This window comes from Sminthopsis crassicaudata, chromosome 4 (assembly GCF_048593235.1).
Source record: "Sminthopsis crassicaudata isolate SCR6 chromosome 4, ASM4859323v1, whole genome shotgun sequence".
NCBI lineage: Eukaryota > Metazoa > Chordata > Mammalia > Dasyuromorphia > Dasyuridae > Sminthopsis > Sminthopsis crassicaudata.
The window spans coordinates 166,459,323-166,475,782 of record NC_133620.1 but is presented as its reverse complement, the minus strand read 5'-3'; the positions used below and the strand labels follow the sequence as shown (position 1 = coordinate 166,475,782).

Below are 16,460 nucleotides of genomic sequence, written 5' to 3'. Positions count from 1 at the left end.
CATTTAGTGTAGAAAGCAATAGGTTGTGGGGTAGACACGTGCAAAAAAAATCAGACTCAACAGAAATCTGATTAAATCAGATTTTTTTTTTTAATTAAAAATTTTTTTTTAAAAATCAGATTTGAATAAAAATTAAGAAATGTACAGAAGAAGCAAATATAAAAGAAAATGCAAATAAATAAAGGAGCTTTGCAACTAGAATTAAAATTATACACACATATATCTTCATAAACATATGTGTATGCACATAGCATACTTCTTTAAAAATAAGTTATGTGGAAATTATATTCTTTTTTTTTTCTTCTTTTTGTATTTTGTCATGTTTTTTGCTGATTATGTTTACAATAAAAAATTAAGCAACAAGACCCAAGACACAATCACATTCTGCATATTACTAAGGCAGTAGCTTAACCTTTTTTTTTTTTTTTTTAAATCTAAGAAGCATATATAGAAATAGCTTTAGGCTATACAGGTCACTTTTTCATAGCAAACATATTTTATTTTTTAATTCCAAATTATTTAGATCTAAAAAAATTCAAAGCATTTATGCTCCAATACTTTTTAAAATTAGTGACATGATAGAAGTAGGAGCATATATATATATATATATATATGTCCAAATGTTGTAGTTTAAATATATACATATACATACATATTTAGCTCATGTCAAATACATTTCTTTTTCTGAACTTTGCATTTGGGCTTGGTGTTTAGAGTCTGTATGATGTATTGATCCTTTAATTATCATTTTTCTAGTCATTACAGAGCTAAAACATGAATTCTTGGACACTTACCTAATATCAACCTTTTAAAATGTCATTAGAGAAAGAGAATTTTCTTAATCATGAATGGTTTTCACTACATACTTCACAGATGTTATACTTTAATCAGTCAGTGGCTCCATAATCACACTGAAGTGGGTATTCCCTCCACTTGAGGATACCAGAAGCTATGCATACTCTCACTGTGTGCAATCTTTATCTATAGCCTTGTGTAAAAGTTCTATAAGGACCCACAAAATATTCTGGAGACTTTGTTTCCTTATGGATAGCAGTAAAATAGATTGTCTTTCTGCTAGCTCTCACAACACTGTATGAACCCTTCACCTTCTTTTATAGTCATGCATAGCCTTGTTGATGTCTTTTATTTCAATTATTATATGCATGCTATTAATAATGGGCTTGCAGATCCAGCATGCAGCTAGATAATGCAGTGGATAGAATATTGGACTTGAAGTCAGACAGATATGACTTCAAAGATAGCACTGATATTTACTAGCTGTGTGATAATGGGCAAATAACTTAATCTTTGTTTCCTTCAGCTTCCTAATCTATAAAATGAGGAAAGCACCTATCTTTTAGGATTGTTTTGAGGAATAATGAGATATTTGCAAAAGGCTTGCAAGACTCAAAAACTGCATAAATGTGATGATATGATGATGATGATGATGGTGATGATGATATCTCTCTACTCATAACTGGGTCACTGAGAATTATGCTTTTTTTTTTTTGAGATTGTGATTTGCCATGATTTATATCTAGATAGTATCACTGAGAGAATGTAGTTTGGATGAGCTGTGAAATTTCACAGAGTAATGTTTTAAAAAACACAAAGTAAATAGTCTTTTATGAGTACATTATCTCACAGTACTAAATGAGGTGTGAGTGAAAATTCAGACACTCTGGAACTGGGCAAATACCTGCATCTTTGTGGTGGGAAGACAGAGCAGAACTGATGTTGTAATTCTTTTCCACCAATGTTTTAATTTTTAAAATGTGAAACTGGGGAGCCATTGGTTTGAACTAGCTGTAGTTGCATGTTTTCAGTTAATTATCTTTGATACTCATTCCCTAGAGTCAAACTTCAAAATTTTATGTGGTTGTATGGAGGTTAAAACAAAGTTTATAGTAAATCTCTACCTTAAACTGCATATAGTCAATGGAAGTCAAATCTGAAAAATCAGAGTTTGGCCTCTAGAGGGATATTTATGTTGGTGACAGCATTGTATCTAAATAAAAAGCAATTTTTATTTGGGTTTTCCCCCTTTTTTTTTGTTTCAGAACATATATGGACTTGCAGCAAATTCAGGTGTGGTGAAAAGAGATTACCCAAAAGTCATTGCTCCTGTACAGATGACTGCAAGGAGAAGGGTGATTGCTGTATTAACTATGACTCTGTTTGCCAAGGTAAAAAATTTTGACTTGATTTTATTTCTGCAATATACTAACATCTTTGTGGATGTTTCCTGGACTTTTGGTTCATGTTTCATCTTTAGATCTTGAGAAGAAGGAATCATGTTCAGGTTGAGGAGGAGAGAATAGTGCCTATATCACAAGCTTAGCTAGAAGCAAAGAGTAAAGAACCTTAGAAAAGGATTTAAGAGATTTTGATTCTAGGTGTTTCTGTGACTTATGATTGGCTCTGTGGTATTGAACAAGATCTATAACTGCTCTTTGCTTTGTTTGTACAAATTGTAAATGAGTGAGAAAGTAGTAGCATATGGTTTGATAAAAAGAATGCCAGTTTTGGATATAGAGGACCTAGGGTACAATCTAACTCCTTTCATTTTCTCTGAGTGACATTAGACAAGTCAAGTAAATTTCCAGACCTTAGTTTCCTGATCTGTAAAAGAAGCTTAGTTTCTCCTCTCTCTAAAATGAATTCTGTATGTCAATACCAAGACTGTTCCATCATGGAGATGCTATGAGATGCTATGTTTCAAATGAAACCGTGAACATGAAAGAATTTTGAAAAACAAATAATAATTGCTTTTACTAATATGTTGTAACTATAGTAGGTGTAGAAGGACATAAAAATTTTTATGTCATAAACCAGAGTGCCTTAAAATTCTATGGAGCCCAACTTTTTGGGAGTTAATTGATTTTTTTTTTTTTTTTTAAGATCTTTTCCCTGATGACATGGGAATTTAGATGTTCTATAAAGTCTAGATGGAAAGTCCAAAAATGGGAAAGCAAAATAAATCTAATAGATAAGTCTTCTAAAAATGAAACCAAACAAGAAAGCATTTATTAAGTGCCTACTATGTGCCAGGCCTTTTACTAAGTACTATACACATATAATCTTATTTGATTCTCACAATAATCTTGTTAGGTAGGGGCTATTATTATTATTATTATTATTATTATTGTCATTTTACAGTTAAGGAAAGTGAGGCAGATATATGCAGGAAGCATATATCATCAGTAGATAAGGGAATCCTACATTAGACTATTCACTTAAACTTTCTCCCATTTTTTCCAGAGTTCAATTAAATGCTACTAGAGCAGTAACAATTCCTTATATATTTTGATATTTCATCATGCTAGCATAAGCATTTATATGGGCTTGCAGGTTTAAAAAAAAGCTGCCTTTTGATGATGTGCCAAGATCACAGTTCTTGATAATATTTTATTTGTCCAAATAAATTTTTATTTCTCTAAAAATCTTCTTTTTAGGTGAGAAAAGTTGGGTAGAAGAAAAATGTGAAAACATTATTGAGCCTCAGTGTCCAACAGGGTAAGATTATGGGTGACAATCTCAGTTTTTACCCCTCTGCTTTTAAAAAATCTCTTCACCCTATTTAAGAGAGATCTTTCTTTTCTTTCCTTCCCCATCTTCAATTGTGTGTAGTGGATGGTAAATAACTATCCCCAAATATTGTGTAACATTTTTTATACCTTAATATACTTGTCTATTTAATATAATATGGTTATATTGAATCAGCTAATTTTTTGGTCTTTACTTTTTCACATATTGGCTTTAAACTGTTTTTCCCCTCCGTGTCTCACATTGTGCCCTCTTTTTATTCTCTATTCTCGCCAAATGGCATTTCTTCTAGAACGCATATTTTCCCATTATTTCCATGCTTCTATCATATAAATCGTTCTTCTTCTTCTTCTTTTTTTTTTTTTTTGAGGCTGGGGTTGCCCAGTGACTTGCCCAGGGTCACACATCTAGGAAGTGTTAAGTGTCTGAGATTAGATTTGAACTCCGGTCCTCTTGAATTCAAGGCTGGTGCTCTATCCACTGCGCCACCTTGCTGCCTCTATGATTCATTCTATGATTCAGCTAAACTAACCTTCCTGATTTTCTCATGACATTCCACCTCCCATCTCCATGATACTCAGTATTTTCCTTCCATTTTGGGAATATTATCTCTTCTTACCTGCACCTTTTATAATGTGTTATTTCTAAAAACCTCAAACTAACTATGATTATTGCCTCTATGATTCATTCTATGATTCAGCTAAATTAACCTTCCTGATTTTCTCATGACATTCCACTTCCCATCTCCATGATACTCAGTATTTTCCTTCTATTTTGGGAATATTATCTCTTCTTACCTGCACCTTTTATAATATGTTATTTCTAAAAACCTCAAACTAACTAAAAACTCAGCTAACTTTTGGATAAAACCTATTCTGATTTTCCCCAGATGTTAGTGCCTTATCCTATCCCCCAACTTAGCTTTTATTTATTTTGTACATATGTGTACTTATGTCTGTACAAATTCTTTTCTTCAATAAAATATAAGTACCATGATATCAAAGATTTAGTTTTTTTACTTTGTATTCCTAGTGGCTAGCACAGGTCTTGGAACATAATGAAAACTTAATAAATAATTGTTGATTGTATGATCTCCCGCCATCTATCTGTAAGACATTTCAAGACTCTTGCATGAAGTTCCTTCACATTAGCTGGAAGCAATATCTCCCTTTTCTGAATTCTTATTATGTTTTGATATAAATTAAGAAGTAAGAATGGATATTGTACATTGTCCAAAAAAAAGACTTTTCTTTAAAAGTCCTGTATTATTTATGGTTATTCTTATGATATATATTCTATGATATATAGTTGAATGCAGTTGGATATAACACATTGAACTGATCAGTTAGTACATATAGTCTGATGGACATTGTACATGGATAATTAACTAGTTCCAGAATTGATTTGAAGATTAACAATGCAGTGGATAGCTTCTAATATTCCATAACTTCCTTTCAAAACAAAGGCTAATCCTTTTAAATAACAACGTTTTTCTAGTAATGGTATAAAGCTGCAAGTTACAGTATATACCATTTGGAGAATTAAAATTGAAGCTTATCCAAGGGGCAATGGAGAAGTACATAGTGGGTATGAGTAGGATGCAATGTGAATATATTACTAACCAAGGAAGGACTAATCACTAAAGAGATATCTGGTTAGGAAAGAAAATGTGCTCATAATTTGGGAAGGAGGGATTGATGGATTGTTTGCATGTTCCATTGGTATCTGTGCAATGTTAAAAATTCACTGAGAAAGTTCCCACAATGGGTTGGATGAGTCCCCAGTGGATAATGTTTGGGAGTATTGAGACAAGAGCCACCCAGAGTGATAAAGTTGAATAAGTTATGATGTGAGTGGGTATCAGGGAATTCCTACAATGATAAGCTGATCTGTTACAGTGATAGAAATATGAGGATGTTAGTGAAATACGATTATCTTCTGAAATGGATTTAATAATAGCTTATTGTTTAAATTAATAATCAATTTGTTTTCTCTCTTTTGACTTTTTATTTTGTATAGGGTCAAAGGAAATTGGATTTATATTTTAAAGAATGTACCCTTTTTGTTCTGGCTAACTTTCTACTAGAGTAAAAAAAATCTATCAGATTTTCCAGCTAGATTTTCAGACAAGGGAAATTTTGCATAAATAATAAGGGAAATTTCAGGCAAGTCTTTTCTCACTGCTTCTCTTTTTTCTGAATACTGATGACATTCAATTAACTACTGCTACAGTTTTTAATTGCAAATAAATTATTTTTAATTACTCTATAATTCTTTCCATGATGATCCTATTCTAGAATATAGCTGATCATTCTTGAACCAGTTTAACTGAACTTGTTTATTGATAGTAATCCAATTACTCAGACAGAAAAGAACAGAATGGAATATTCTAGCTGGAAATATTATACAGATCACCTAATCATACCATTTCATTCTGCAGAAAACCAAGTAAGTTGTGAAATGATATGTCAGAGACCTCATAGGTAAGGTTGTGAATCCAGTTTTTTCTTGTGTTTTTCTAATGAACTGGTTTTGCTGCATCACAAACTATGTCTTCTATTGAACTATTATATATACTTACATAAGTATGTATACATGTATATACATATGTATTATAAACAAATTTTATATACTTACAGGTACATACACCCCTCCCCCTCATACACACACACACACACACACACACACACACACACACACACACACACAGAACTGACTTAGGCAAGATAGGGAGATATAGATGAAAGTTCCAACTGTTGTATGTACTTAACCTCTAATGTCTCTAGACATTTTTGTAAGTTTCAGTAGAGTTACCACTCAATACTGGTAGATAAAGTTTCCTCCCCTGGACCTCTCCACACTAAGAAACTTCAGATACCTTGCAATCTGTCCCCTTTTCATTATTCAGATGACCATGACTCTAGTTCATTACCTTTTACCTGGATGATTACAATAGTCTCCTAATTGGCTTCCCTAATTCAAGTCTCTCCTTACTCTAGTCCATACCCCATCAAACTGCCAGAGTCATTTTCCTGAAGCACAGACTTTATCAAGAGATTTCCCTATTAAGTAGTGTCTAGGGCTTCCTGTAACTTGTAGTATCAAAATGCAGATTCAAATCTTTAACATTAAAAGTCTTTCAAAGTTTGTTTCTAATCTCCCTTTCCAGACTTAGTATATATAACTCCTCTCCCCATGATTTCTGGTAAAGCTAAAATGGTCTTCTTGGTGATCAGTAGTGGCTATCCCTCTCTCCCATTGGAATATATTTATTTTCACCTTCTCTGAAAGTACTGGGAAAACTTTATGGGTGTTATGGTAGTATATAATTATTTTATAATGAAAGTAATAAGAAATTTTCTGAAATGTGATTCATAATGTTGATAATCTTTTTTTTTTTTTTTTAATCTATAAATGCCTATATATATTTTTTTACCTCTAAGAGTTTCTGGTTTCTTTTAAAGCTTTGCTTAAGTGCTGCATTTACAGGAAGCCTTTTTTGATCTCTTTGAGAAGATATATTTAATGTATGCTTGTATGTGTATATGTTGGACATGACTAAACACATATTAAATAATATTTTATTTTATTTTTATATTTTATTTATACTTGTATATGTTTTCCTTTCTTCTCCCTAGCTCATACTTTGATAGACTATAAACTCCTTGAAGACATGGACTACATTATTTTTGTCTCTGTATTCCATGTATTTTATGTCCTCTGTATTCTCTGTATTTGTCTCTGTATTGTCTCACTCACAGTAGGCATTTGATAAATGCTTGTTGATTGATAAAAAAGTGATTACTTAATAAAATATTATATAATACCTGTATATTATGAAAACTAGTCTATATAACATAATAATGAAATACATAACACCCCTATATGTAATTTTATTTCTGAACTGAAAATTTCTTCTATTGAAATCGATGAGAATTTGTCCTATAACTTATAGTCTTAAGAAGTTGTCTGGGGCCACTGAGAGTTTTAGTGTTTTGTCCTAAGTTACACAGCAAATGTGTGTCAGAATTGGGACTTGAACCCAGATCTCCCTTAGTCTCAGGTGAACTATTTTCAGTCTACTATGCATAGTATTTAGATTTTTAGATGCAACACACATATATAAATTAGATATTTGCATATAATATATATATATATACATATATATATATACACATATACTTATATATGTATATATATACATATACTTATATATGTGTATATATGTATACACACACACATATAGAAAATCAATAGTTCCTAATCCTCTAGAATTCTTGTTCAGATCTTTCCCATATCTTATGGGGTTACTCCATAAGTAAGGCTTAATATATTGGAGATCTTCTCTTGTCCTTCTGTTTTCTCAAAATTCACATTGTTTATATACATGTGCATATAAACTTTTTTTTTTTGGACAGGGTTTATGTCCAGCTTTTTTTTTTTTTTCCAGTCCCATCATAGTGGAAAATTCATCATTATGAAAAAAATATCAAAAGGAAGGATAAAGTTCATCAAAATGATTTTTCCTAAAAACAGCTTTTTCTTATGACCTAGGTTTGAAATCCCACCTACCATTTTGTTTTCTTTGGACGGCTTCAGGGCAGAGTATTTGCACACTTGGGGTGGACTTCTTCCTGTTATTAAGAAACTACGTGAGTAACTTTACTGTTCAACATGGTAATGTGATCTTTCAATGAAAGATCACATTGGAAAACATGCTTGGAAAAGTACCAGTAGAATTCTGGATTTTTTTTTTTCTTTTTCTTTACTGTCCATGAAGCTAGAGCAGCTGGATGATAGATAATGAAACTAAAATTTGGGATAACAGTAATGCCTTGCTTTTATAAAACTGTAATAGTGACAGTTATCTTAGCATCATTGGTATTAATCATTTTATTTGTGTTTGTTCTTTTCTAGAAGTTGGGATTTCTATAAGCAGAAAAATCTTTTAATGTATTTTTTTGTATTTAAAGGTAGAATTTTCAGTTTTAATGAATTCCTATTAGAATACAGAACCATAGTTCTTACACAGAATAGAAAAGCATAGAAACTAAATTGCTTCCAACAGATCCTCCCAATTTATTCATTTCCATCAACAGCTTCTATTTAATGATCATTGTATACAAAACATTACATGTATTACTTAGGCAGTAATTCATGCCAAAGATTTAAATCATATTAACAAACAGTGAGTATTCATTTTTCTCTTAAAGCCCTATTGTCCTTACTAGTGAGGGAGGAAGGAGTGTGGTTGGGTATTTTAAAAACTCATTGTCAATAAATTAGTCCATCCTACTAGGGTAAAATAGATGAAAATAAACATTTATTTTTCTAAATTGACATATAAGGATAATATTCTTATGGAGGTAGTTGGCACATAGGTATGATGCTAATGATGCAGCAAAGTAGTATGGTGAGCACAGTACCATCTTCCTGAATTCAAATCTGACCTCAGATGCTTATTAGCTGTTAGATCCTAGGCAAGTCACTTAACCAAGTTTGCCCCAGTTCCCTCATCTATGAAATGAGTTGGAGAAGGAAATAGCAAACCACTCTAGTGCATCTCTACCAAGAAAATCCTAAATGAGGTTATGAAGTTAGACATGAATGAAAATGAATGCACAATAACAGCATGATGCTAATGACAAATATGATTTTGATTAATACTCTATTTCCTTCAAACTTTGAAAGAATTGGCTTTATAACCATTTGTAAAACTCAAATTCTGGAATTTTGTTTGGCATATAAATTCTTTTAGGTTGTTCTTTTTTATATCCAAAATAATAATTATTTGGTGGTATATATGGATGTGTGTGATTTTTATTTTGTTTAAAATATCAAACTTCCTCTTAAATGCACAGTTATAGAAGCATTAAATTTTCTTAGATTCTTCTTTTGAAACTTTTAAATGATAACGTTTTCCACAGTAGGATAAGAATTTAATTCAATTCTTTGATTACCTTAATTTCAACTAATTGATAGACGGCTCTTTTGTGTCCCTCTCAAATCAGTTTTACCTTGAGGAAAAAATCCCCATATAAAAGTAAGCATTACCCAATAATACATATCTATTCAACAATTAATTTATAAGGGTCCATGCTTATTCTCTTAGCACACACATGTTTGAGATTGGATGTCAGGAGTTTATTAGTACTAAAGGAAAGGAATTTTATCTGAGTTAAGATGAGGCCATGATCCTGAATTCATTATTGGGCTGCCAATATCAGATGACATAGAATAATTAATAGACTTAAGGTTGTTGTTGTGTTAAAAATTAAAAAAAATTAACCCACAGGTTATCTAGGCACAAATAAAATAAAGTTGTTTGCACTTTCCAGCTGCCTTTACCAATAACCAGATGTGGGACTCCCAACTACTTTTATGCTCAGACAAGTCATAAGTAACTGCTATACTATTGATATCTTATAGAAGATAACATCTTTATTGTCACACAATTGACTGATAGTTACAGAAAACATAATTTTCAGGACTTAATTGTTTGTTGACTATAAAAACAATATTTGATTTAGTGGGAAAATACTGTTTTCAGTGAATTTTACCAATAAGGTATTTTTCAGGTATGAATTCAGATAATAAAATTCTTCCTAGGTAACACAACAAAGATAATTTTGCTTGACCTTTGGATTGTTGATTTCATTAAAGAAATACAATAGAAAGTTTCTTGTTAAAGGTTTTTGCTACTGGTAATGAATGTATTCGGATAAGCATCAATATGGAGAGATTCCTGATGGATGGCAACATCTTTCCGTTCACAAGTGCCATTCTGTTGATTACATTGAACTCCATAAGGATACTGAGCCTCTAAAATTAGATTTACAATTAGTGAAAAGGATTTAATATAAGTAGATCCAGAGGAAGATTAAGGAAATTTAAAATACCCATTTTTGAGTCTATTATAGACAAGTTTGATTTAATTACAAGCATATCTTATATAGATTATATTGGTGAATCTAAAGTTACATATGTGAAAGAGAGTAGTCTGAATCATTTTATTTGATTTTACTCTAAACTTAGGAAGTAAAACAAGCATTTCCATATTAAAAGGATAGAAAAAAGATGATTGCACATGAAACTGCAAATATATTATGTATAATTTGCTATTCCTTTTAAATATATAATTGTTATGTAACTATCATATAACCTATAAATATATGATAATTTAGCTATTTTCTGATTTTTTTCTCCCCCCTCCTACCTTAGAGATGAGACAAATATATATATGTATATATACGTATGTAAATGTAAAACTATTCCATACATACTTCTATTTATTCTTTATCTGGAAATTGCTTAGTGTTTCTAGTTCCCCCCTTTTTTTCCCCTAGACAAAAATATCATCTTCTTACTATCAAAAATTTTCCAGTAATGCAATTGTATAATCTTTGAAGAATCAAAATTGTAGGTTATCCAAAAAAGCAACGATAAGTTGCATTTGGGCATAAAAAAGTTGTACTATAATATCGATGATGAATTTGATCCTCCAAAATGATAGCTTATATATTGTAAAATGATAGCTTATGTATTGTCTACGGGCTTGGTTTCAAGAGACATAAAGGAAAACTCTTGAAATATTGAATAGATTTCCTTTGAAGGATTTACTGGAAAATCTGGAGAAAAATTACAAATGATAAAGATATGAATGGTTTGAAATTTGTATTTGAGGAAATACTCAATTTTGATGAGATTATAGATTCATTGAAACATTGTCTGATTAAAAAGTAATAGTTCTATTCTACTCTTCCTGATCCCATTTGAAACTTTTTTGGCAAAGACACTCAAGCGGCTTGCCTTTTCCTTCTCTAGTTCATTTTACAGAGAGGAAACTGAGGCAAACTGAGTTAAATGACTTGCCCAGTGTCATACAGATACTATCTCTTTGTATTTGAGCTCAGGTGTTCTAGATTCCAGGCTTGGTACTCTAATTAGTTTGAGCAATATAGTTAACTAACTTTGAGAAAATGCCAAATACTAAAATCTAAGTTTAGAACAATTAGCTTGAGCAATATAGTTAACTAACTTTGAGAAAATGCCAAATACTAAATCTAAGTTTAGAAAATATATTAATGAGTGGGTTGCATTGAAGAAAGATTAACATGTCTTTTGAAGAAAGTTTTCTTTGTCCGTATAATTATTGGTTTATAGAAAATTATTTCTTGGTGAGCTAGGTTACAGATGAAAATGTGATAATTTTAGGTTTAAGAACTTAAAGTTTAATTGTTGGGATTTACTTCAATGACAGGTCTATAGAAAGGAAAAACATCTGTGAAATTACAGTGTTAGTGGAAAGATATTTGATTTTTGTGTAAATTTGCATAGGTGCAAAGAGTTAGATTTGAGAGATAAAGTTAATCTTATCTAGCCTTTTCATAAGTTGAACAAGTTCACAAATATTGAAGAATGATAGGGCTATGATTAAAAAACAGATTCTCAAATTTCACATTGAGCTTTATCCTATCTCATCACACTGTCTCTCTACTATACATTTTATTAAAAATACAAAACCACCATTATCTAGTTATTTTAAAAGATGCTTGGAGTATCTTTTCATCTGAAGATTTTTGTTACTTATAAATTGGTAGAACATTTAAATTTAAAAATGAATTTTTTTTCAAATGCAAATATGACTTTTTTGGCACCGTGTTTAGTGTTTACTAAATAATGTGGAATTGATTGCTTAGTCTTTTTTCATTACTTTTACTTCAAGAATCAAGGAGTTTGTATGGGCACTGCTTCAATTAATGGAATTTACAAGCTTTCTACACATTGATTGACTTTCATCATAAGTTGCTGAGGGAAAAAAAAATTCATCACTTGTTCAGTGTACTAGTATTGTCTGCAAATTTTGGTTGATCCTTTTACAGCAGGGTGCTTTTTGTCTGGAAGTTTTTCTTGTTAGGAATTGCCAGAACTCATGTTCCACTGTAGCATGTGGAAAAGCTCTACTAACTCCCAAGATATGATGATATATTATAGAATTTTAGAGTTGGATCACTACATATTAATATTAATTATTATATTAGAATGATTTATACAATTTTATTTGCATCTTTTTGAAACCCAAGTCCAATTTCATTATTTCTTTGTTGCTGATCTCAATGTGCCATCTATTTCTAAAATAAGCTAAACTGGTTATAAAATATTTTTAATAATCACTTTTTGCCTTTAGAAAATTGTGGAACATACACTACAAATTTGAGACCAGTATATCCAACAAAAACCTTTCCCAATCACTACAGCCTAGTCACGGTAAGCTATATATTTTCTGTTTTCACTGAGCAACAACGAACATAGTGTCACTAGGTATTTTTCTTTCAGGTTTATTTATTTTTTCACAAGTTTACCAATGAATTCTTATTATATTTACTTTGTCCTCTGTTTCTAAAGAGATCTAAGCAGATTTCTTTTATGGTTTCTTGAAATAGTTTAGGATCATTTTGTTTTTCATCATGGCTTTTAGATAGTACTCATTTCTTTCCCATGTCAGTTGTTTTGGATATGAATTATTTTCTGTGTTTTTCTATTTTCTCAATCTTATGACATTGTTTTACTGTTTCTAATTGTCTCACAGAGTCATTAGCCTCTATTTGATGCGTTTTAACTTTAAAGGAATCAGTTACCTAGTTGAAGTTTTGTAGCTCTTGTATCAGATTTTTAATTTACTTTCCATTTTTTCTATAGTTTTGATTGTTTTCCTAAAACAAAATCATGTCTTTTTCCAATTGTTTCCTCTAGTGCCTGCATTTCATTTATAATATTATTTTAACTCTTTTAAAAAATTCTTATTTCAATTCTTCTGAAAAGTCTGATTGAAATTGTGTTCAAGATATGTTTGAATTTTTGTATCTTTGGTTGTAAATATTTTGGAATTATTCTCTTTTTCTGGATTTATGTATTAAACATCTCATACTAAATATATCTGTGATGGTTGTTTTTTCTTAATTTTTTTCAGCTTTAATTCCTGACTTTGGACTTTGTGTTAGGGTCAGGCCCTCTGTATTTCTTGAAGGAAATTATGGGATACACTTGATCTTATTTTGTGTCTTGTTGGTATGTGCTGCTGCTTTCTTGAAGATATTAACAGGGGCTTCATTTCAGAATTTTAGGGACAGTTTAGGCTGGGGATCTTTAAGCTTAAGTGTGCCCAAAGCAGTGTAATCTAAATTGAAGTCTAAGGATTGCCCTCCTTATTTCAGCTTTGCAAGTTTCTGACTTGGCTTTGAGTCTAAATAAAAGAACTATGGGCTTGCCCTTAGAACTCCAGGCTGCTGCTGCTGAATTCAGCCACTATGAGTCAGCTGGAAAGCTCTGCAGGTTTCCCTTTTTTCCAGGGATTCTTGCCATGGTTCTTCTATGTTAGGCTTCAGATTGGGCTGGGGATTGGATCTGAGACCATCCTCTGTTTCTGGAGTTATAATCATATAACTTCTGCATGCTTGAGTACTTTCAAGCTCCTTTTTCAATACATAGTCCAGGGCTGAGGACAACAGCTCATTATGGGAAACTACAGACTAAGCACAGGTCCCTTCCTCAGTTTGCACTAGATCTATGATCAATACAATGATGATAGAGCTGATATTTGTCATCTGTTACTGATCTGTGTATAATATCATACTTTCTCTGCTGGATCTTGGATCTTACATAACCAGTACAGGTTCTAGTTAATTTCCAGCACAGTACTTTCCTTGATATTTTTCTTCCTCAGTGTCCATAGACTTTTATATTTGTCTTCCTATTCTGACTTAGGCTGCAAAAGTGATTCATTGTAATTTCTCTAGGTTTTCCTGATTAAGACTTGGACTGGTGCATTTTCTAGATCTTTGTGGAATAGTTATTGGGGGAAAGCTTGGGTGTAACATTTGTTTCTTCTACACCACCTTGGCTGACCTCTGTATAATGTAAGACTTAATTCAGGGTTTTTAGATTTAAAAAATTAAATTTTTCAATATGTAGTAAATTAATCTTTAAAAAAGTTTTATTGATGCCTTTTGTTTTCACATCAAAATATTTCTGAATACCAGAATATCCAGAATATTTCTCTCTAGCTAATGGGAATAAAATTAAGTAAAATAATGAACTCTGAAAGTATATGTAATATTCCATACCTATAGTACCTCATGTCCTCAAGAAAAGGAGGTGATCATTTTTTCTCTCATTTTTTCTACTGGGATAAGAAAGGTCACTATAACTAAATTATTTTCTTATTGTGCAGGTTATTTTGGTCTTCACATTTACACTGATAAAATCACTGTGCACTTTGTTCTCCTGGTTTTATTTACTTTACATCATTTCCTAGCAATTTTCCTTTTTTTATCAGAATACTTCATAATTGTTTTATATGCTGCAATTAATATTATATGGTCATCACATACCATATTTTGCATAAATATACAATAGTCAAACAGTCAATGAGTATTTTATTTCCAGTACTTTGCTGGCCTCCCTCCTCCCCCATGCTTCTGGGAATTTTTAGAACCTTTCATTTTTTTCCTTATTCTACTTAGGGCATATTGCTTAGCAATGGCATCTCTATTTTCTAGAAGTGGTCTGAACATTGTAGTAATTTTTTGTACATGCAAACAAAATTATTTTCTGGAATATTTAAATCAATTCAGTTTCACCAAATTGCATTAATATGAGTCTTCCCAAAGTCTCTTCACAATCAACTATTTCTGTCTTTTATCATTTATTAATAGTAATATTGGTCATATTTTTTTTTTGTTAATTGGCAATATATATTGGATAGCCAGAATTTATCAGAAATATTTCATGTGAAGATTTTTAAAATCTAATTGACACTTTCCCTTCTTATCTTTGCTATGTTGATTTTGTTTGCGCAAAATCTTTTTGATTTTATTTAATTGAAACTCAAGAACCAGAAGGAAATGAAAGATGTTCCTCTTATAATTTCAAAATTCATAAAATATGTAGGAAATGACCTACTAAGATTAACTCAAGGTTTATAGAAATTCAACTAAAAACATTCTATATATAAAGGATGATTTAAAATTATTGATTGCATAGTAATTGCTAATGGTTTGGTCATACCAATATAAAAATAATTGTTATATTGCCCACATAAAATTATAGATTTAGTGTTACACCAATAAAATTATGAAAGGGTAGTTTTATAGAGTTAAATTGAATAATAACAATATTCGTTTGAAGGAAAGTCTATAATCTCAAGGGGAAAACAAGCAAGAGTGAACAAAATAGTTCTTTTGGACAGATTTTTTATAACTGGTAATCATTTGGTAAAAAAGTAGCAAACAAATAAAATTGCAAGACTTAGAAAAAATACAATATTTTCTCAGTGTTTGATAATCTCAAGAACATAAATTATATAAACATAAATTTCTTTTTTATTAAGAAATTATGGGAAAATTTAGAAAGTAGTTTAAGAAAAAATTAGATTTAAACCTGCATCTTTCACAGCATATAAGAAAATTTCCACATTATTATTTAAATATAAAATGTCACATCATAAAAAAAATTGGAAGAAAATGAAGGGAGGTATCTTTTATAACTATTGCAAAGTAGGGTGATTCTTAACCAAAAAGTAGATAGAAACCACAAAGATTAGTTTCATTCTTTAGCCTACTTACTTTGACCAACTTTATACTCCCAAACTTATATTTTCCTCTGGTCTTTGTAATTGATTTGCTTTATGAATTAGCAAATGATCTTTTCCCTGACATGAATTGTTGCAAAATTTTCTTTCTTAAAATGATTCAAGGAGAAACTGAATTTCAGCACAACTTCAGTCCAAAGCTTGAGAATTTCTTTTGCCCCACTTTTGTGCAAGGTCTTTTTGCACATCAGTCAAATTGTTTATTCTGCTAACTATGCAAATTAGATTTTATTGGGAATGAATACCATTATAATGTGAAATAACT

General features: G+C 31.0%; 1 protein-coding gene across 1 annotated transcript in view; it reads left to right on the top strand.

Moving 5' to 3' along the window:
• Positions 1-16,460, top strand: part of ENPP1 (ectonucleotide pyrophosphatase/phosphodiesterase 1) — a 96,612-nt gene that overhangs the window by 36,347 nt on the left and 43,805 nt on the right. Inside the window, exons 4-7 of the mRNA XM_074309818.1 lie at positions 2,061-2,186; positions 3,456-3,516; positions 8,101-8,198; positions 12,734-12,813. Coding sequence (XP_074165919.1) covers positions 2,061-2,186; positions 3,456-3,516; positions 8,101-8,198; positions 12,734-12,813 — 365 coding nt within the window. The remainder of the gene's footprint in view (positions 1-2,060; positions 2,187-3,455; positions 3,517-8,100; positions 8,199-12,733; positions 12,814-16,460) is intronic.